The sequence below is a fragment of the Brienomyrus brachyistius genome, chromosome 12 (assembly GCF_023856365.1).
Source record: "Brienomyrus brachyistius isolate T26 chromosome 12, BBRACH_0.4, whole genome shotgun sequence".
Lineage (NCBI taxonomy): Eukaryota > Metazoa > Chordata > Actinopteri > Osteoglossiformes > Mormyridae > Brienomyrus > Brienomyrus brachyistius.
In genome coordinates, this window is record NC_064544.1 from 25,884,155 (window position 1) to 25,907,614 (window position 23,460).

At 46.4% G+C, this 23,460-nt stretch overlaps 1 protein-coding gene and 1 non-coding gene across 2 annotated transcripts; both read left to right on the forward strand.

The window, feature by feature from the left end:
* Positions 1 to 7,685: 7,685 nt before the first annotated feature.
* Positions 7,686 to 7,757, forward strand: trnad-guc (transfer RNA aspartic acid (anticodon GUC)). Its single transcript has one exon. It is a non-coding gene; the product is annotated as a tRNA-Asp (tRNA).
* Positions 7,758 to 8,213: 456 nt separating this feature from the next.
* LOC125705359 (splicing factor U2AF 65 kDa subunit-like) lies at positions 8,214 to 17,190 on the forward strand. The gene is made up of 10 exons (XM_048971903.1): positions 8,214 to 8,365; positions 10,331 to 10,505; positions 10,853 to 10,956; positions 11,205 to 11,356; positions 11,714 to 11,830; positions 11,918 to 12,056; positions 13,289 to 13,368; positions 16,310 to 16,432; positions 16,524 to 16,610; positions 16,797 to 17,190. The coding sequence occupies exons 1-10, from the start codon at positions 8,317 to 8,319 to the stop codon at positions 17,172 to 17,174; spliced, it is 1,404 nt and encodes a 467-aa protein (XP_048827860.1). The 5' UTR covers positions 8,214 to 8,316; the 3' UTR covers positions 17,175 to 17,190.
* Positions 17,191 to 23,460: the final 6,270 nt, after the last annotated feature.

The window sequence follows — 23,460 nt, forward strand, 5'->3', positions numbered from 1 at the left end:
ACTACAGCAAACCCAGCCTTCAAGGCATCCCCATCTCTCCAACATGAGCCATCCACAAACAAAACCATCTCGCTATTTTCAGTGGGAGAGCTCTCCAAGTCTGCTCTCAGTTTAGTGTAAACCAAAGACTCTGCCACACACTCATGTGGCTGCCCCTCATCCTCCAGGGGAATGCTGTCTGCAGGGTTTACTGTAGTGGAGCGCTTTATTGTCACATCCGGGTAAGTGAGAAATGCAAAGTACGCTAGCTGCCTTGCTGGGGTCAACACAAATTTGCCTTTGTCAATAAGGTCCACCATCTTATGTGAAGTATAAAGTGTTTTTGCATTCTAGCTGTGTTACAGTATGTAACACAGCCTTCAACTTTTTTCCCCACACAATGCAGGACATGCAGGGGTGCCAAACAAAACAGTGGAGCTGCAGTGTAGCCAATTATTTCTTTCAGTAGTTTTAAAATCATTTCTGAGGCTGTGTGTTAGAGATGGAGGTGAGCAACACTGAGGCATCTCAGGGAACCATGTTGCCCATATTAAAAAACACACACGCATGCAACTCAGGCAATCCAGCATTTCTTATTTCAGTTATATATGACACTGCATGGGGGTGGCATGGTGGTGTAGTGGTTAGCACTGTTGCCTCACACCTCTGGGACCCGGGTTCGTGTCTCCGCCTGGATCACATGTGTGCGGAGTTTGCATGTTCTCCCCATGTCGTCGTGGGGTTTCCTCCAGGTACTCCGGTTTCCCCCCACAGTCCAAAAACATGCTGAGACTAATTGGAGTCGCTAAATTAACCATAGGTGTGCATGTGTGAGTGAGCCCTGTGATGGGCTGGCCCCCCATCCTGGGTTGTTCCCTGCCTCCGGACCCCCCGTGACCCAATAGGATAAGCGGTTTGAAAAATGGATAGATGACACTGCATGTTGTTGTTTTACATGTTCACTACAAGTCAGTGTTTTTTTCATTGTATGATTAATGCCACATTCATACCAAAAAACACACTAGACATACTGTACAAGGCAATCAAGGGAAAAACCTTCTCAGAATACAAAGTGAATGTATCAACCGAAGAAGGATGTTTCCTTTTCAGAATATTCATTTTTTTACCATGTGGAACCACTGTCCATGATTCAATTGAGTGCATTCAAAGAATGATACATCAAGACTAATAGTGACAAAATATTCATTTAATATGCATTGTACATGAATGTAGGACTTAGATGTTGATGAATTTCTCATCAGTGAAGGGCATATACACTCAGGGAAAAAAAAGTTGAAAACCCAGAACTATCCAATTTAGATGTAATTTGGTACACGTGCAGACCAGTGATGGATATGTAAATGATTAGAATTGCAAGGAGTTGGCATGTTTAATTACCAGACACAGGATGCCTCGTAGTCACATTAGACAGTGTTAACAGCACTTGACGGAGTTTGATAGGGTTGCATTGCGGGTTTGCATGAAGCCAGGTGGTCATATGGTGCAACTGCATGTGGGCCATGCGGATATCAGTCGCCTGATATTGAAACCAATGGGCACGTGAGGCATCCACACACGTCGTGAAGTTTCTGGTCATCCAAGACAGACCACGCCAAGGAAGGATCGTTGGATTGTGCTCCAAGCATCACAGATCCCCATGACACCTGCGCCTGATATATGGACACAGCTACTGGACTCTCTACAACACCCTATATCATCGTGTCGCGATGACTGGCATCAGCTGGACTACGGGTTCACCGTCCCATGCATAGGCTGCCGTTCACAATAGCACAGAAACGGTTGCGTTTGGAGTGGTGTAGTCACTGGGAGGCATGGACTGATGACGACTGGCGTCCTACCATGTTCAGCGATACATCTCAGTTCTGCAGTACCACAGATGACCGTCGTGTGCGTATGGTGGCGCCGCAGGGAGAAGAGCAATCCTGCCAACACTGTGGAGTGACACACCACACTCTGACGGCACAGTGGTACACCAGTGACATCCTAGTGGTATCCGGGCCCAGGGGTGTGCTATACCCTACTGACATGGGACCAGCAGTGTGGCCATACCGCCAACTCCGTTTGATCTGATATTATAGTCATCGAGATACTGTCACATGCCCTTTCATCACATGCAGATTTCATTTTCACAACTTAGTCTGTTGTGCTTCACTTTTTTGCCACCGAGTTTGTGTTCTGACACCAAGTTGATGGGAATTGATTATTTGAGCGTCATCTAAAGAGCTTATATTACTTTAGATGGTATTTAGACTCACATGGTATTTTGAAAAGATTCCCATATGCGCTGATTAGCTGGGGTTGATCCGAGCAGCTGTGCACTTTTCTCCTGTAACACAAAAGTTTGCTTTTAGGACAGAAAACAAGGTTAAGACCATATTATGTGGTTTACATCTATCAAAATAAAACCAAAGTCACTGTTACCAAAAGAGTAACCATGTGTTGTCAAATTCCCTAACATTTTGCTTCATCTTACTTTGGATGTCCATGGTTAGGAGAGAAGCAGAAATCTGCTCAACCATTAGAAAGACTTTACTCGATACAGGGAGTGAGATCTTGTTGCAGGTGACAAGGCAGGATAGAGTGTATTTAGAAAAATAATGAAGAGGGAATGTGAGTGTGAGCTATTGTGGCATCTGTGTATAACCCAATATGGCGGCATCCTTCTGAATGTAAACAACATAGCCAGCTTAATTAGCTTAGTCAAGTGTAATTGAACTAAGAAAAACTTAGCAATATACGTTCCCTGCTTGGTGTGATAAATACAGCAGCAGCTGCTGGTGGACGGGCTACAAACAGACATCAAGAAGAAATCCCACCTCACAACCATTTACTGTACCAAACCCCTTAATGTAACTTGTAAAGATGTAGGTATTGGAGTATTCACATATTCATTTGCAGTGTCCACTTCCTGTCCAGTAAATTTGGCAGGACGAAATTTGAATAACCTAGGCCTGACTCGTGTATGCGGCTGAAGGAGTAAAGGTAGAATGGGTGGAGAATCCTGGGCTGAGCTGCATGGTGGCCTGGGGGACAATCATGAAAACACAGACCCTGTGATATCCTCAAAACCCACAACTAAAAGGGGAGTCAGGAACCACTTGACCCGTTAAGCCACATGGTGGCCCTATGAGCAGGCAAACACACTATGGGCTAAGGGGTACAAGACAGAGGAGAGAATAGGATGGCCAGTGACATGTGAACAGGACAAGGCAGGGATGGATTCTGACACAGGTGCCATACTACTTTGTTTAAATATGCCCAAGTGCTCAGAATGTTTTAGTGCAAGTCTTAGACAATGGTATCTCTGAATGAGGCAGCAGTTTGGTTCCTCCTGAAGGCCCTATAACTGTCCTGAGAAGTTGTTTGTATGCACTTACTGCCTTGACACTTGTTGATGTACATGTGCTCTGCTCAAGCAGTAAAGGGGAGATCACATGCAGAGATGATTTTCTGTAGCCTCTCAGTCCGAGTAAAAATAAAATATCCTTGTCATATAGGAACCAAGTCTCTGGCTGGAAATTTCTACAACAGAACCAATTAGTCATCTCTATAAATATATACAGATGTAGCCGCTTGAATTTTCCCCAGTTTCCATGATGGGACCTTGGCTGGTCCTTGGCTGATCCTTGGCTGGCCCCTGCTGGGTTCTGGGTGGGACCTTGACTGTAATGAGATCCCCCACTATGATGTAATGAATAAGTGGGCCGGCTCTTGCTGACACCCACTGTTCGAGAAATATGTACTTTTACTATTGTCATTTTGCTAGATGCCATTTCTTAGACATAACACCCTGCAGCAGCTTGATCTTAATTTAGCAATCACCCTTCTTAAGAACTGTCGCTTGAATATTTCCACCCCATACATGGTGATAAACAATGTTAAATGTTATTCGCATATCCTGTTTGTGTACCTCAGTAAAAGATACTGCGAGGGGAGTTACTCTTTCGAAGTTGGCTGAGTTCGACTGAGAGGCTGGCACCTCGAAGTCAGGACCGGACTTCCCTTGCAGCAAGTAAAAAGTCATCACAGCTGTCTGTGTTGTTCTGTGTTCAGAGATTGGTTGGTTTTCAGCGTATATTTAGGGGAAAAAACCCAACACCCAACAGAACAAAAACAACACAGTAACACAGAGGTGTAGCTAAAAATTCTGGGCCCCTGACAGAAGGTCACCTTGCGCCCCTCTGTCGAATTTTACATACTGTGAAAGAGATTTGTTGAGCCATCTTCTAATCCAGTGCAATCCAGCTTTATTTGAAAAGCACTTTAAACAATCATATGGACCAAAGTGCTGCACAGAGGAATAAATAAAAACATTCACATACTTAAAAACGAAGTAAAATAAATTTAATAAAAACCAGAACACAAATTAAATGAGAGTAAAAGGCCATTAATAAAATAAAAACAAAAAATTACATTAATTAATAAAGAAAAGGCTAAGATTAAAATAAAATTTACTATTAAAGTCAACATCTCACAACATGCCAAAGGCCAAAGAGAAAGGATGAGTTTTAAGAAGAGATTTAAAAACGGACAGAGAAGAGGCCTCCCAAATGTGAAAAGGCAAGTCATTCCACATTTTAGGAGCTGCGACTGCAAAAGCTCGATCCCCTCTAAGCTCACGCTGAGTCTTAGGAACTGTCAGGAACAGCTGATCAGCTGACCTGAGAGAGCGGGTGGGGGTGTAAGGGTGAAGCAGCTCACAGAGGTCAGGTGGAGCAAGACCCTTGAGGGCTTTAAAAGCAAATAACAGAATTTTAAAATGAATCCTAAAATGTACGGGCAGCCAGTGGAGTGAGGCTAAAATGGGGGAGACATGCTCATATTTCCATGTGCGGCAGCATTTTGAACCTTCTGGAGGTGAACAATAGTGGAGCCTCTAACCCCAACATAGAGGGCGTTACAGTGGTCCAGACTAGTAGTGACAAAAGAGTGGATTACTGTCTCAAAGTGCTGCCTAGAAAGAATTGGCTTTATTTTGGCCAACTGCTTCAATTGTAAAAAGCTTGACTTGACAACTGACCTTATCTGAGTGTAAGAGCAAAGGAAACTGAATCCACTACTGTATGTTCTGTCCTGTACATTTTTATTACAGTTTTTCTCAATTGCTTTGGCTCAGTTCTCAAATGATTTTTTTATTTCCCAAAACATTAAGTTCAGATCTCTGAACAATTCGCATCTTTTTCACATCAGATTGGAATTTCTTATTGATTTGAGCAAATTGCAAATGTTTTGGCACATGTGTGCAAAGAGTACATACAACTGTCTGCAGTTTGGACAACAAATAATTGCAAATGGCTTGTTGATCAAAACTGATGACTCGATTCTCACTTACACTGTCAAACACTTCAGAACTTCTCAGACATTTTTTATTGTGTAAGCCATCACATTCAAAACGATCTATTCAATTATCATAATTAGTATTCATGAATGTATATTCTAAAATATATCTAACATTGACATTTTTTGTAATGTCTGCTACATTGGCACATGCCCTGTAATTGCAATCGCAATCTAATTGCAAAGTACCTCTAATATGACTCAACCATTTAACCATTTAACCAATCACTTTGGGAGTATATATATGTAGATTGCCCACAGCACAATCACTGCTGTAGAATGTTTTGAGAATGGAGGACGTTCACAACGCTGAACTGCAGCAACATGCTCGTGGAAGAGCAATTGGAAGGCGTGTAAGAATACGTGGTGGTGGTAGAGGAAGAAATAATCGAGGAAGAGGTGGAAATAGAAGAGTCAGAGTCTCTGATGAAATCAGAGCCACACTTGTGGATCATGTCATAAATCATGGTTTTACAATGGAAGAGGCTGGTCGAAGAGTACAGCCTAATGTAAACAGGTCCACAGTGTCATCAATTGTGCAAACCTTTCGTAGGGAAAACAGGTACATATGTATTTTTTTGTTTTACAGTATGTAAAGTATTTTTACAGTATAAACAACAATATTGTAAAGGTAAATGCAAGTCTATTTGTTCATTCTATAGAACTGCACGACAACCTCGCGCTGGTGGCAGAGCAGCAGTATTTAACCAACTGCAAGAACAAGAAATTTGCAACATGGTCATAGCCAACAATTCCATCAGGCTAAGAGAGATCCAAAGTGCAATCATAAATGACAATGAGGTCTTTGCAAATATTAATTCTGTCAGCATTTCCACCATAGTAGTTTTAGAAAGACATCAGATGACTATGAAACAGCTCTATAAGGTGCCATTTGAGAGGAACAGTGAAAGAGTCAAGGCATCGCGCTACCAGTATGTCCAGGTAAACCACTGGTGTGCACTTAGTGAGTTTTCCTGTATTTCTAAGATGCCTGTATTACTTTACTGTAAGTTTCAGAAACCCATAAGAAAATACGTTTACTGTTACATTTTTTCCTGTGTTCCTTCATAGAGAATCATGGAGTTAGAACTACATGAAACGACCCACATTCTTGTTTTTGTGGACGAGGCTGGGTTTAATCTGTCCAAAGGCCGGAGACGTGGTCGCAATCTCATTGGACAGCGAGCCACAATTGACACACCAGGCCAACGTGGGGCCAATATTACAATGTGTGCTGCCATTTCAGAGAACGGTGTGAGCACACATATTCCACACATTGGGCCCTATAATACCCAACTTCTCCTGGCCTTCCTAAATGCACTTTACAGAGACCTGATTCCAGAACAAGAAAGAGGTTTGGTTAGACCACATTTGCCTAATTATGTTGTTGTCTGGGATAATGTCAGCTTCCACCGAACCAACAGTGTTAGTGACTGGTTTGCTGCACATGAAAGGATAACAGTGGAATTCCTTCCACCATACTCTCCGTTCCTAAATCCAATAGAAGAGTTTTTTTCAGCATGGAGGTGGAAAGTGTATGATCATAGACCACAATATCTCAAAAATTTGACCGTATTTCTCTCTGACCATTTAAAACATTTAAATTATTTTTGTGATGCATCAGTATCAATAGCTACAACGTCATAACAGATATAGATATAATGCGGTTCATACTTTTGAAGTTGATGCGTATCTCCCGAAAAAAATCAACTCCAGAAGAGTCCGCGTCTGTAAATGCCTGAACTTCGGAATCGATCCTACCTTTGTTAGGCGCGGCATCTGTGTCTTGCAGCTGTTCCCTTGGATAAAGATGTTAATTGTCATGCTTACAGCATCTCGATCTCCGGCGTTTGTGAAGTTGGGATTGATGCTGTCCTGTGTTTTTTTTTTTCCTTCCACACTTAAGCTCTGCTTGTTACTGCCCCATAGCGGAGCGCAAGTGAAACGGACTACCGGAGATTTGCACTGTTTTTCTGTTAGTGTGTATAATCAAAATATGACTCAGTTTGGCCAGTTAGAAAAATATGATAATAGAAAAGTATTCTTTTCCTCTCACTTTTTTTTCTTGATTTAATTACCGACTTCACGTACTTACACTGTGTCCCGTTGCACGATGTAATATTGCGAAACTATGATTTTGTGGCAGTGTTTTGTAAAGGAATTTTCCGTTTAATCATCGTCTTAGTATAAAGCTATATGGTTGTTCTGGTATCAGTGGACGTACATTATGTATTTTTTCTTCTCTTGAGCACCATGGTCATGACATGAAGCTCAGTCATTGATTACTCGCAAATGTTAGTAGTCATCCGCTGTTTATCTTGAAGATGTAAAAGTAGTGCGCGTACATCTCCTCGTTAGTATAGTGGTGAGTATCCCCGCCTGTCACGCGGGAGACCGGGGTTCGATTCCCCGACGGGGAGAGTCTGCATCTTTTTGCCTCGGTCTCAAAAGGCACCAAGCTAGAACCGGCCCCGTGTTAGTGGAAACGGGGCTTGTGACTTGTACTCATGCATAATATTCTGCGGGTCGCTCAGCAGCGCAGCATATGAAACTAGACTCGGATTGTAAGTGTGTGGTTTTGATAATTGATGTATGGATGGATGGATCCTTAATAAGAGATATAAACAATAAGGTCCAGTCGCCAACTAATCATGTAAAATACGTCATAAACTCATGGTTGTTAAACCCAGAATAAAAATGAAGACGTATAACTAGGAAAGTCAACTTGCACATTTCAATTTTGGTTCGATATAATCACGTTGTCCTTAACCCTCCAGTGCAGGAGGGGACGGTAATGCGCATCGAATGTTTCCGAACCTGTGTGTGATACAACCGAGGAAGAGCCGATGACTTCGGGGGAGGAGGGGCAGGCGACTCGGAAGAAAAAGCAGCAGAACCCAATGCAGCCTGTAGCCCATTCAAAGGCCTACTGTTGGACCTCTGCTTATTTTGCAATACGTCTTTAGTACGGACTGAAAAATGTCCGATTTCGATGAGTTTGAGAAGCAGTTAAGCGAAAATCGGCAAGGTAAGTTTGGCTTTGAAGATCGGTGTATGCTCCCTGTTTTAGGGTAATAAAGTGGCCGGCGTGTCCTAGCGCCGAGGATGGTGCGGAGGGCACTTCTGCTGGTTCCGAAAAGAAAAGCGCGGCTGGGAAATCGGTGCCTTTTATCCGAGCGCTCGCCGATTCTGAAACCTGCCCGATTCTTCTTCTCCCAGCTGCCGCAGGATCCCCGAAAACTGACCGCTTTGGTAAATCAGTGACATTCTTTGCTTGGCATTGTTATAGAGATCGCTAGGCCTGCATCCATCAGTGCCCGGCGTACATAACATGGACATTTCAATGAAACGTTATTGGGGTGCACTCGATGTGAAAGCCTGCGGTTTTATTTATTTAATTATTTACCATTATACACTTGGATCATAAATTGCGACCCGCGTATTTTCATTCGCAGTAACACACTATGCATGGATGTTTGTTGCAAGCGTTATATTTTCAAGATCACGTTTAAAGTTTTATGCAAATAAAAACGACCGCGACCACTTGATTTAAAGTCCGCACTTAATAACAGTGTTAGTTACTTGGTTTTTAAATACTACGACGAGTTTTCTATATAATGATATGATTTTGTCTCTTTCCGATGCACAATAGCCTTTCCCTTGGGTCCGAAATGCTGGCCCTGTCATCCGTACAGAATAAGTCTTTCTCACACGATCGCCGTTTCTTCATGATGTATAGACTCTAAAAATCAGCCGCGTTCCCTGGAATCATAACAACTGCTTTTAGGTCGTTATTGCAAAGTCTTGCACCTGTATCTACCTTTACAGCGGATAGCAGTAACTAACAATGATGTACAGTTATATAACAATACACATATAACTTCATTAAAGTGCAGAGAATCCAGTAAACTGAATAAACTTAAGCCATACTAACGCAACTGAAATATACAACATGCGTTACAACGGAGTCGAAAGTAGGATTGATTTATGTACCTATCAAATGGCAATCTTGTCATATCAGCTCCTTATCACTAAATCACTAAAATGTCATTCGAAACGACCTGATTCGGCTAGACGAGCACTAAGTGCCGCCGTGTTTGATAAACTAGCAGTTCCAGTCATTCATATCTGCGCTCTGACTATGCCTGCGATTGCGGTAATTGGTTATTACCGATTTACGTAAGATGCATTGGCCGCTCCGTGTCTGTACTTTTGCAGCGGTGCATTACCGTAACGCTGTTATAACTGATGCATGAAGCTGATTCCTCGAGCAGCACCTGCGTTTAAATGCTTCACTGAAAACTGCACCTTCAGGGATTTATTTAAGCTTCTATATGAAGGACCTGCTGGGATAGAAAGGTGATATTTTATTGCTAGTTTAATAAAGTGCTGTCTGTCAGATTGAAACGATATTAATTACCCATCCATCGTCCAACCAGTTATCTTAGTCAGGCTCCCCTGGAGCCTATTCCAGGCAAATTCCCCATACAGAGAGCAGAGGCAAAATTCAGGCCTCCAGACTCGGAGGCGTGAGGCAACTGTACTCACCACTGTGCTCCTATATCATTAATTAGTCTGGTTATGTTTTTATTGTTTCACAACAGACTGACATTCAAGGGGATGTCCTTGTGCCCTTGAAATTATTAGCCATTGAGAGATGGGTGTGTTTGTTTCAGGAGGGTGTGATTGAATATGTGAATTGAATGGAGGTGCTTCATTCTGGTGAGGAAACTGGGGAGTTAGACCCCGTACCACATCTTGGTCTCCGTAAGTGACTTTTAAGGCATAGCGCTGGGTCAGTCAGCATCCAGCACCCCAGGGAAGTTGGTAATATGATTACTCTGTGACTCATGGGCTTCAAACCCACAACCATCCGGACACACATTCATAATCCCTCTGAGTTACACATCTTGGATTTATCGAAATGGATGGTAGGGGGGCAGTCATGTCGCTCCGCCCACCGTCTCACTGGTACCACGGTGTCGTCCCCCAGAGCGGGAGAAGGAGCGACACAAGAAGCGTAGCCGCAGCCGGTCTCTGAGCCGTGGCGAGAAGCACCGCCGCTGGAGCAAGGACTCCAGGGGGCGGAGTCACGAGAAGCGCAGCAGCAGCCGCGACCGCAAGGGTCGTGACCGACGGAGCAGCTCACGCGAGCACAAGAAGCACAGGTACCCCCCCTCACGGTCCCGGTTACAGGCACTGAAGCTGATATCTAGCATGGTTTGAGGCCTCTTAACAAGTTTCTTTCACAATCAACCAATTGGTTTCTTCGTGGTGGGAAGGGGGACTGTACCCATATTAAATTTTAACTGGCGTTTATAAGTAGCCCCCGCCATAGCGATGGGACCTCAAAGCCAGCCTAAAAAGTGGCGCATGGTCACACCCTCATGACCTTAAACTGCCTGCGATCCAAAGTTAAATGTAAACATTCTGCCATCTGTTTGTTTTTGCCAGATTCTGAGTGTTTACACTGTATTGTTTGGGGAAAACAACCTTCTGTTTTGTGTTTGGGCAGCTACTCTCCTCGGAGAAGCCGTAAGAAAAGGACATACAAGTACTGGGATGTTCCCCCTCCGGGATTCGAGCACATCACCCCCATGCAGTACAAGGCAATGCAAGGTTTGGATGCGACGCTTCCATGTGTGCTAGTTCAGTATTGCAAGGTTATGGTATATTGGTTGCAATGAAAGCATTTATTCTGGAGTGCCCTCCTCCCCCCTGCTGGTCAAAGAGGGAATAACACTTGGGATGATTTCAGACAGTGTGAAGAGAGCTTAAACCTAGGGGTTAGAAGCAAATGAAGGCGACGATCCGGATGTTCTGGCCGTCCCTGGTTGGGGTCTTGAAGCCCTTTCTCCTCCCCACAGCTGCAGGGCAGATCCCCACGATAGCTTTACTGGCAACATCCACCACCAGCGGCGTGGCAGTGACGCCCACCCAGGTGCCGATGGTCGGCAGCCAGATGACCCGGCAGGCCAGGCGGCTTTATGTCGGCAACATCCCCTTCGGCCTGACGGAGGTGAGTCCAGGCAAAGTCCCGCGTTGCCTTCTGTCATGCATACTGGTGTCATGTGTAGCTCAGTGAGTTAGGACACTGAGCTACACAAGAGTCACAAGAAGGTTGTTGGTTCAAATCCCTTGGGCAGCAGAGTGATTTCACCATTGGGCCCCCGAGCGCAGCCCTTAAGCACTATTTGCTCTAGGAACTGTCTGGTCCTGCTTCTTCAATGAAATGTATGTTGCTTTGGATGAAAGTGTCCGCAAAATAAATAGATAAATGTACTAGACTTGTCAGTCATTTTTTTTCTCGTTTGCCTGTTTTGATGTCTTCAGACGTCTGCCTGTCTTCATTCAGTGTGTCTGCCTGTCTTTTTAGGAGGCCATGGCGGATTTCTTCAATACCCAGATGCGATTGGCTGGCTTATGTCAAGGTCCCACCAATCCCGTCCTCGCTGTTCAGATAAACCAGGACAAGAACTTTGCCTTCCTTGAAGTAAGAGTCTTTCCTGCCTAATGGCTGCTGTGTCCAGGCGGAGACCGCAGCCTTCCCTGATTAACGACGTTCTTCGTTCTGCCCTAGTTTCGGTCCGTGGATGAGACCACGCAGGCAATGGCCTTCGACGGCATCATTTTCCAGGGTCAGTCGTTAAAAATCAGGCGGCCCCACGACTATCGCCCCCTGCCTGGCATCTCAGAGCAGCCCGCCTTCCACGTACCAGGTCCGTTTTGCTTGTCGCCGTCATAACCTTAATCTTTATTTACCTTTGAAGAGCCGATCGGCAAGGCCAGTTTTTTGTACTCGTTACGGACTGACTGTCCTTCGCAAGCTGCGGATGTCTTGTCATATAAAGAGGGAGACTTTCACTTTTATTTACTTAATGTTGTAAATATTTAGCAGACAGTTTTATCCAAAGTGAAGAATGTTTTTTTTTTTTTTTTTTTTTGAGAAATCAGGGTCAGCCTGTCCCTAGAGCAAACTCGCCGGCCCAGTGGTGTGATCACCAGTGATGTGAACCAGTGATCTTCTGATGATAACGCTGGCATCCTAACCAGCTGAGCCACACACACACACACACAGCTCAGTCACTCACTTCTTACTGTTAACATAGGGGTGTTGTGTGGCTCTGTGATGTTTGCCCATGAAAAGAAGGTTGCTGGTTCAAATACCAGGGTTGGCAGAGTGATTTCACCACTGGGCCCTTGAGCAAGGACCCTAACCCCCAAATTGTTCTAGGGTTGCTGGCTCCTATTCTAGTTAAAAATTCTGGACACACCTACTGAAAATGACTTGTTTTTCAGCAAGATAATGACCCAAAGCCCACCTTGAAGGTTATGCAAGTAGCTTATTACCTTGTGAACTAGGAAAGAGATGGTCCCCACAGCCCCCCAACCTAAACTCTATAGAGCTGGTTTGGGATCAGTTGGATGAGAGTAAGAGTAAGGTAGCCAGCTTGCGCGCAGAACTTGTGGAAACTCGAGGACTGTTGGAGAAACGGTCCAGGTGGGTACATATGTTAGCTGGTTGAGTCCGCAATGCTGTCATCGAAGCCAATGGCTCCTATTTTGAAGAGACAAAAATTTTGTCTTTGCAGTACTTCATATGCATAACTTCCATGCCCAAAGGCCTTTTACTATAAGGTGAATAACAGCTAAAATAGAGACAAATGCATTAAGAGCAGGTGTGTCCATACTTTTGACTGGTGCTGCATGTATCAGCATCTCCCATGGAGAGCAAGATGGGAGAGACAAAAAACAGTCGTCAAACTGCCCCAGTATTTAGGTATTTTTTTGCTGGAGTTACATTTATCTGATATTATATAGGAGATAACGACGTCATACTGATTTGAAGTTGGCTTATTTCACTCGCGCCGTTTGCTCGTGGTCATTATCCAGCATGTTGACGGTTTGCTGTGATCGGCCGGCTTTGGGCGCCGTGCCGCTCTGTCTGCAGGGGTCGTCTCCACCGTGGTTCCAGACTCGCCACACAAGCTCTTTGTCGGAGGCCTGCCCAACTATCTCAGTGACGATCAGGTACCCCGCCCTCAGTCTCTGTCGCCGGGGAGCCGACCCACAACCCTCCTGTGTTTCTGTCCCACTGCTGCACGTGGAACTCAAGCAGGCATGCACACACACGCACACGCACGCACGCACGCACGCGCACGCACATACATACATAAAATAAACACTCGTCTCTGTGTAACTGATTAGTAGGAAAAGAAAGCCTGTCAAAGTTACCTCACCGCTTAAAATTCATTACAAGATACTGGGGGGTCAAATGTCAGCATCATGTTTAAAGCTAGCTGCTGAAAATAGCCGCACATTTGAGGTTTTTTTTTTTTTTTTTTAAAGATATTCATGGGATTTATTAAACATTTATTAGACATGTAGGTAATGAGTTGACAGTTACATTACGCTCATTGTTTATCCAGCTGTAAATTATGAAGATATTGAGACCCCGCTAATGTAAAAGGTACGTTTCCCAAAACCTCATGTTATCGACTTGCATAGTTGGAACCATTCAGTTGTTATCTAATGTTGTTAGCAAATAACCTTATTAGCAACAAAGGCTTTGGGAAACGTGCCTTACAGCTGGCGGCTTGCCAAACCAGTCACGTAGCCAGTCCCTGTGCTGCCTGTTGCTGGGTACCCTGGAATATTTGTATATCGGGTTAATTGCTGAGTGTTAGTCGGATGAATCAGCCGCGTCGTTTTGCTGCATGAAAATTTAAAATCGAGTCATCTGCGCGTCACCTAACTGACGAATACCTCCACATTGCCGTACACCTGTGTTTGCCCAATCCCAGTCCTCGGGGAACCGCCGACTGTCCACATTTTCGCTCCCTCCTAGCTCCCAGCCAATCAGGAACACCGAATACCTGGTACAGGTGTGCTGAGAGGAAGCAAAAACGTGGACTGACCGGGGGGGTACCCCCGAGGACTGGGCTGGGAAACACTACCATAGACTGTGCTTGAAATGTGGGGGAGATCGACCAAGTCCCCAAACGCTTCAGTATTCGCAGACGTGCCGTGTCTCACGTCCATGTCCGCACACTGAGAACGATGACTTCACATCCCGTTAACAGCGATGGGGAGCTGCGGAAGAATCGTTCCCTACATTGCTGTGTCGCTCGAAAGGCAGAAAATACTTCGGACCTTTTTCCCGGTGAACGATTATCAGCTTCACTGGAGTTTTCACATCGTGCCCCATGCCCTATTCTGTTATGACGTCAGTGATGGATAATATTACCATAACAACATGCACAGATGAGGTCGTCTTACTCTGAAAGTGTTGAAAGGGTCACATTTTAGACATTTTCTACTTCTCATTAGCATCTTTTATGATTTTTTTTTTTTCTTCCTATATCGCCACCCCACTGAAATCGGCCCATTATAGACATAATCCATACAGGCATTTAATAGTTTACCTATTTATTTTGCAAAAGTTAATCGCAAAACGTTTTGCGTCCACCCCTGCATTGTAACATTTTGAGCTCCGGTGTCCCACTCACTTTAGCCTAAACTGTTAAAAATGGCAAGACTCAGCCCACAAGATAGTGATCGCGGTTTCAGTGAAAGGTAAGTGAGAAGTGCAGTCAGTTTGTTTTTCTTTGATTTTTTTCCTCCTTTTCGGATTGTCATCGTAATCTTTCTTATCCAGTGTGAGTCACATGTAATCCAAGTCAAGAGGAAGGCTGTACCAAAGCAGCACTGGGGGGAGAGAGTTTGAATCCAGCAGAACTGTTAATGTATTTCACGTCAAAGCCAGTAAATGTGCCATAGACAGGTGAAATGGAAACCGCTGCTTGTATCCTGGTGTTTACATTTTTTTTGCAGTCCCTGCTACCGCTTTGATACTTACAGCTCTTTCATTTTTGTTCCCCACTTTGTCCCCAGCTAGGGGCCTGTAAGATCGTTAAGTCTTCGCTCATAATTTGTTCAGTAGTACTGACCTACTGCTGCCATGCCAACATGTAACACAAGGCAAGTAAGACATTCCGTCCCTCGCACGGATATCCTCCCTGTCGACGGCCTGCCCCTGTGGGGGGGCTCTGTCCTGGAGTGCTCTTAAGCATATGGGGTCCTTTTTTTGGGGGTTGAAGGCTGGGGAGAGACTTATTATGCTGATCACAGGGTATTAATTTGATTTTATTTATTTTTTTGCCCCTAAGAGAAGGTAGGAGGTAGCGCCCTCTTGTGGCTGCCAGTGTCCCAGGTGACTCCTTTCTGAAGTCAGTGGTTAATGCGGCTTTACAGTAGATTCCTGTAGAATAAGTGAGGAATGATGTTAGCAGAGCTATTTCGTCCTGTTTGGCTTCAAGCCGTGGCCCCTTTAGCAGGACCCTGTGGCGGCTCTTAGCTTTACCTGTGAGTTTATCTCCTGTAGGCTTTGTCCCTCTAATTAACTGCACCAATGTGGTTCTTGGTTTTAAGAACAGGAAGTCAGTGATTCGGCTGGGTTTGTGTTCTGCCGAGTCGCCCCCCCCCCTCCACATTGTATACATGGAACACTTAACATATAATTAGCTGTTTTTATTTAGTTTTTTTTTTATATACCATCTAGCTTAATTATTGTGGCCCTTAAAATCAGATGCAACTCGGTCCATATTTCAAAATTCGTAGTTGGAATTATCAGAGAACTTGATTAGGAATTCAGTTGTGTTGTATATGCTGTAGGATGGGGGGGGGAATCTGTGTTATCATTCATTGACAAGAATCAAAATAGTTACTTTTGTACGCTCCCAGTAAGTAAGTCATGCAGAAAGGGCACATGGGGCTTTGATCTCTAGTGTTGCACCGTAATGTCGAGCCACTTGTCATAAAGCCATTTTCCTGATGTCTTCACTGTTTCCTCATGTCGTTTTGCAAAGTTTAACATGCTGCTTCTCCCACAGTTAAGATTAGCATTTCTAGCGAGGCGCCGTGCCTGGACTGTCGGGCTAATCGCCCCCCCGCGTCTCCTCCTCTTGCCCAGGTGAAGGAACTCTTGACGTCGTTCGGACCTCTTAAGGCCTTCAACCTTGTGAAGGACAGTGCCACGTCACTGTCTAAGGGTTATGCTTTCTGTGAATACGTGGACATCAGTGCCACTGACCAGGTGCGTGAGGTGGGGCAGCAGCTGGAAGGTCTGGGGTGACTCGGGGCTTCCGGATGGAATTGCTGACGCTTGTGTGGGATGCATCCCGCAGGCCGTGGCTGGACTCAATGGCATGCAGCTCGGAGACAAGAAGCTCATCGTCCAGCGGGCAAGCGTGGGGGCTAAGAATGCCAACGCTGTGAGTATTTGCCCTCGGCTGCCGCCTTTCTGATGTCCTAAACCCAACTTGGTTCCTGGGTGCCTCCCAGGAAGCTTAATGCCCCTATTTCTTGGGTTTATTTGGGTCCATGTAAATTTCTCGCTGTTACTCGAGACGATTGGACGATCAGGGGGTATCTGACACTCTTGTCGCCCCCCGGGACAGACGGCCATCATCGAGACGCCGGTGACGCTGCAGGTTCCAGGGCTGCAGCGGCTGCAGAGCTCCGGCATGCCCACGGAGGTGCTGTGCCTCCTCAACATGGTCATGCCCGAGGAGCTGGTGGACGACGAGGACTACGAGGAGATCCTGGAGGACATCCGGGAGGAGTGTTGCAAGTACGGCAACGTGCGCTCCATCGAGATTCCGCGGCCCGTCGATGGCGTGGAGGTGCCTGGCTGTGGCAAGGTGGGACCCGTACTCTCCTGTACCAGTGGCAAAAAGAAGACCTCTGTAGGCACTAAACACAGGCTCATGGGAGCATTTCTTGCACAAAAGTGTTTTGAAAACGGAATAATTTTTTGTGTAAGAAAAACAATCTGATTGGTTCAGATAGACGACGGACAATCTGATTGGCTCAGATAGACGACGGACAATCTGATTGGCTCAGATAGACGACGGACAATCTGATTGGCTCAGATAGACGACGGACAATCTGATTGGCTCAGATAGACGACGGACAATCTGATTGGCTCAGATAGACGACGGACAATCTGATTGGCTCAGATAGACGACGGACAATCTGATTGGCTCAGATAGACGACGGACAATCTGATTGGCTCAGATAGACGACGGACAATCTGATTGGCTCAGATAGACGACGGACAATCTGATTGGCTCAGATAGACGACGGACAATCTGATTGGCTCAGATAGACGACGGACAATCTGATTGGCTCAGATAGACGACGGACAATCTGATTGGCTCAGATAGACGACGGACAATCTGATTGGCTCAGATAGACGACGGACAATCTGATTGGCTCAGATAGACGACGGACAATCTGATTGGCTCAGATAGACGACGGACAATCTGATTGGCTCAGATAGACGACGGACAATCTGATTGGCTCAGATAGACGACGGACAATCTGATTGGCTCAGATAGACGACGGACAATCTGATTGGCTCAGATAGACGACGGACAATCTGATTGGCTCAGATAGACGACGGACAATCTGATTGGCTCAGATAGACGACGGACAATCTGATTGGCTCAGATAGACGACGGACAATCTGATTGGCTCAGATAGACGACGGACAATCTGATTGGCTCAGATAGACGACGGACAATCTGATTGGCTCAGATAGACGACGGACAATCTGATTGGCTCAGATAGACGACGGACAATCTGATTGGCTCAGATAGACGACGGACAATCTGATTGGCTCAGATAGACGACGGACAATCTGATTGGCTCAGATAGACGACGGACAATCTGATTGGCTCAGATAGACGACGGACAATCTGATTGGCTCAGATAGACGACGGACAATCTGATTGGCTCAGATAGACGACGGACAATCTGATTGGCTCAGATAGACGACGGACAATCTGATTGGCTCAGATAGACGACGGACAATCTGATTGGCTCAGATAGACGACGGACAATCTGATTGGCTCAGATAGACGACGGACAATCTGATTGGCTCAGATAGACGACGGACAATCTGATTGGCTCAGATAGACGACGGACAATCTGATTGGCTCAGATAGACGACGGACAATCTGATTGGCTCAGATAGACGACGGACAATCTGATTGGCTCAGATAGACGACGGACAATCTGATTGGCTCAGAAAGACGACGGACAATCTGATTGGCTCAGATAGACGACGGACAATCTGATTGGCTCAGATAGACGACGGACAATCTGATTGGCTCAGATAGACGACGGACAATCTGATTGGCTCAGATAGACGACGGACAATCTGATTGGCTCAGATAGACGACGGACAATCTGATTGGCTCAGATAGACGACGGACAATCTGATTGGCTCAGATAGACGACGGACAATCTGATTGGCTCAGATAGACGACGGACAATCTGATTGGCTCAGATAGACGACGGACAATCTGATTGGCTCAGATAGACGACGGACAATCTGATTGGCTCAGATAGACGACGGACAATCTGATTGGCTCAGATAGACGACGGACAATCTGATTGGCTCAGATAGACGACGGACAATCTGATTGGCTCAGATAGACGACGGACAATCTGATTGGCTCAGATAGACGACGGACAATCTGATTGGCTCAGATAGACGACGGACAATCTGATTGGCTCAGATAGACGACGGACAATCTGATTGGCTCAGATAGACGACGGACAATCTGATTGGCTCAGATAGACGACGGACAATCTGATTGGCTCAGATAGACGACGGACAATCTGATTGGCTCAGATAGACGACGGACAATCTGATTGGCTCAGATAGACGACGGACAATCTGATTGGCTCAGATAGACGACGGACAATCTGATTGGCTCAGATAGACGACGGACAATCTGATTGGCTCAGATAGACGACGGACAATCTGATTGGCTCAGATAGACGACGGACAATCTGATTGGCTCAGATAGACGACGGACAATCTGATTGGCTCAGATAGACGACGGACAATCTGATTGGCTCAGATAGACGACGGACAATCTGATTGGCTCAGATAGACGACGGACAATCTGATTGGCTCAGATAGACGACGGACAATCTGATTGGCTCAGATAGACGACGGACAATCTGATTGGCTCAGATAGACGACGGACAATCTGATTGGCTCAGATAGACGACGGACAATCTGATTGGCTCAGATAGACGACGGACAATCTGATTGGCTCAGACAGACGACGGACAATCTGATTGGCTCAGACAGACGACGGACAATCTGATTGGCTCAGACAGACGACGGACAATCTGATTGGCTCAGACAGACGACGGACAATCTGATTGGCTCAGACAGACGACGGACAATCTGATTGGCTCAGACAGACGACGGACAATCTGATTGGCTCAGACAGACGACGGACAATCTGATTGGCTCAGACAGACGACGGACAATCTGATTGGCTCAGACAGACGACGGACAATCTGATTGGCTCAGACAGACGACGGACAATCTGATTGGCTCAGACAGACGACGGACAATCTGATTGGCTCAGACAGACGACGGACAATCTGATTGGCTCAGACAGACGACGGACAATCTGATTGGCTCAGACAGACGACGGACAATCTGATTGGCTCAGACAGACGACGGACAATCTGATTGGCTCAGACAGACGACGGACAATCTGATTGGCTCAGACAGACGACGGACAATCTGATTGGCTCAGACAGACGACGGACAATCTGATTGGCTCAGATAGACGACGGACAATCTGATTGGCTCAGATAGACGACGGACAATCTGATTGGCTCAGATAGACGACGGACAATCTGATTGGCTCAGATAGACGACGGACAATCTGATTGGCTCAGATAGACGACGGACAATCTGATTGGCTCAGATAGACGACGGACAATCTGATTGGCTCAGATAGACGACGGACAATCTGATTGGCTCAGATAGACGACGGACAATCTGATTGGCTCAGATAGACGACGGACAATCTGATTGGCTCAGATAGACGACGGACAATCTGATTGGCTCAGATAGACGACGGACAATCTGATTGGCTCAGATAGACGACGGACAATCTGATTGGCTCAGATAGACGACGGACAATCTGATTGGCTCAGATAGACGACGGACAATCTGATTGGCTCAGATAGACGACGGACAATCTGATTGGCTCAGATAGACGACGGACAATCTGATTGGCTCAGATAGACGACGGACAATCTGATTGGCTCAGATAGACGACGGACAATCTGATTGGCTCAAATAGACGACGGACAATCTGATTGGCTCAGATAGACGACGGACAATCTGATTGGCTCAGACGACGGACAATCTGATTGGCTCAGATAGACGACGGACAATCTGATTGGGTCAGATAGACGACGGACAATCTGATTGGCTCAGATAGACGACGGACAATCTGATTGGCTCAGATAGACGACGGACAATCTGATTGGCTCAGATAGACGACGGACAATCTGATTGGCTCAGATAGACGACGGACAATCTGATTGGCTCAGATAGACGACGGACAATCTGATTGGCTCAGATAGACGACGGACAATCTGATTGGCTCAGATAGACGACGGACAATCTGATTGGCTCAGATAGACGACGGACAATCTGATTGGCTCAGATAGACGACGGACAATCTGATTGGCTCAGATAGACGACGGACAATCTGATTGGCTCAGATAGACGACGGACAATCTGATTGGCTCAGATAGACGACGGACAATCTGATTGGCTCAGATAGACGACGGACAATCTGATTGGCTCAGATAGACGACGGACAATCTGATTGGCTCAGATAGACGACGGACAATCTGATTGGTTCAGATAGACGACGGACAATCTGATTGGTTCAGATAGACGACGGACAATCTGATTGGTTCAGATAGACGACGGACAATCTGATTGGTTCAGATAGACGACGGACAATCTGATTGGTTCAGATAGACGACGGACAATCTGATTGGTTCAGATAGACGACGGACAATCTGATTGGTTCAGATAGACGACGGACAATCTGATTGGTTCAGATAGACGACGGACAATCTGATTGGTTCAGATAGACGACGGACAATCTGATTGGTTCAGATAGACGACGGACAATCTGATTGGTTCAGATAGACGACGGACAATCTGATTGGTTCAGATAGACGACGGACAATCTGATTGGTTCAGATAGACGACGGACAACCTGGGTGACATGCCTTGCCTGCTCACCCAGTTTTAGTGCACCTTAGTTATCCATACTGACCATCTAGTCTCGATACACCCATAAATATATATACTGAACAAAAATATAAACGCAACACTCTTGTTTCTGCTCCCATTTTTCATGGCACATTCCAGGGTGGCCTTTTATTGTGGGCAGTATAAGGTACACCTGTGCACTACCCATGATGTCAGATCAGCATCTTGATGTGGCACACCTGTGAGGTGGGATGGATTATCTCAGCAAAGCAGAAGTGCTCACTATCACACATTTAGACTGATTTGTGAGAAATGTTTGAGAGAAATGGTAATATTGTGTATCTGGAATGAATTGTAGATCTTTAAGTCCATCTCATGAAAAATGGGAGCAAAAACAAAAGTGTTGCGTTTATATTTTTGTTCAGTGTATGTATATGTATACATATAGTTTTTTTTGTGTTTGTGAAAACGGGTCTTTAATCGGGGAAACGGAGCGGGTAGAGCAGGACGGAACGCAGGCATTGACAAACTACAATGACGGACAGGGCAAACAGGTAAGACCAGGACTTAAAATAGGTCATGACTAATCAAAGTAATCGGGCAAAGCAGGAGACGATCAGGGAAGGACACGTGGGTAATCAGGGGGCGTGGCACACACGAGGAGCGGACAAGCCGGGCATATATGTATATCTATATAAAACCTCATTAATGAGGGACAGGGAACAGAACGGACAGACAGAACTGGCACAGGGGAAGGAGCCAGGACAAGACTTGACATAAGACAGGAAAGGCAGAGAAACAGATCAGAAAGGGGGACACGGAGGGAACAGGCAGGACAAAAGGACCGGGAGTGAACGAAGGGAACATCGGGGAAAGAGGAGCAGAAGCCAGAGGGACGAGGGACAAAGAGAGGAGGGACAGAGACAGGAGGAACAAAGCGAGGGGGAGCAGAGGCAGGAGGGACAAAGACGGGAGGCCAGGGAGAGAAGGAGGGGGAACCAAGAGGAGCCCGAGGGAGACCCAGCGGGCGACGGGAGGCAGCCGGAAGGGCTGCAGGCGGCCGGGAGGCCGGAGCCGGAGGGGCCGAGGAGACGGGGTGAGGGACAGACGCAGGGACGAAGGAGGGAGTCGGAGGGGAGACCAGGGAAGGGGACGAAGGAGCTGGAAGGGACCCTGGCGAGGGCGCAGCAGACGGCGACGCCAGAGCGGGAGGACCAGCAGGCGAATGAGGAGCCGCCGTCGGGGGGCCCGCAGGCAACCGATAAGACGCCGGAGGAGGGACCGAGGCAGGGCGACGAGGCCGCGGAGGGGGACCCGCAGACGACAGCCGACCCGGAGGGCCAGGACCCGCAGGCGCCGACCAAGCCCTAGCGCCGGCGAGGGAGGGCGAGCCAGGGGGCTGGGCGGGTGGGACCCCAGCCGTGCGTCTGTGTCCTCTCCCCTTATGGGACACAGACATAAGGACCCGTGGCCGGGGTCGGGCTCGTCGGGGTGAGGGTACCAGAGTCACAGGGGGAGAAGGGACTGGAGTGGGGCCAGGGACTGGAGCTGCAGGCTGCAGAGGGGGCGCCTGCCCGGGAGCTGCAGGCAGGGAAAGCGCCTCGGACGTGGGCGCGGTAGCTGCAGGCAGCGGAGACGGCTGCTCGGGCTCTGGGGCCGCAGGGGGCACTTATTTTATTATATAAAATAAGTGTCACACAACCGGGGTGACATGCCTTGCCTGCTTGTGGGATGAGGAAGACTCAGGGACTGGAAATGGGATTAAAACTGAAGATGTGCTCATTCCTTTGTGTATTTACAAATTTTCCTTCCGTCAGACATGAGGAGTTTGCTGCTATATTTGGCACTAATAGAGATTCTGATGCTGCTATTTTTATTGTCTATTAGTTTGTTATTATTTACAAGTTCTGTTGTGTTTTTGCATTTTTCTCTTCTGGTTAATTAACTGCTGTCTGATTGCTGTGAAGTATGAGTGTGGTGAGTAAGACTCAGGGACTGGAAGTGGG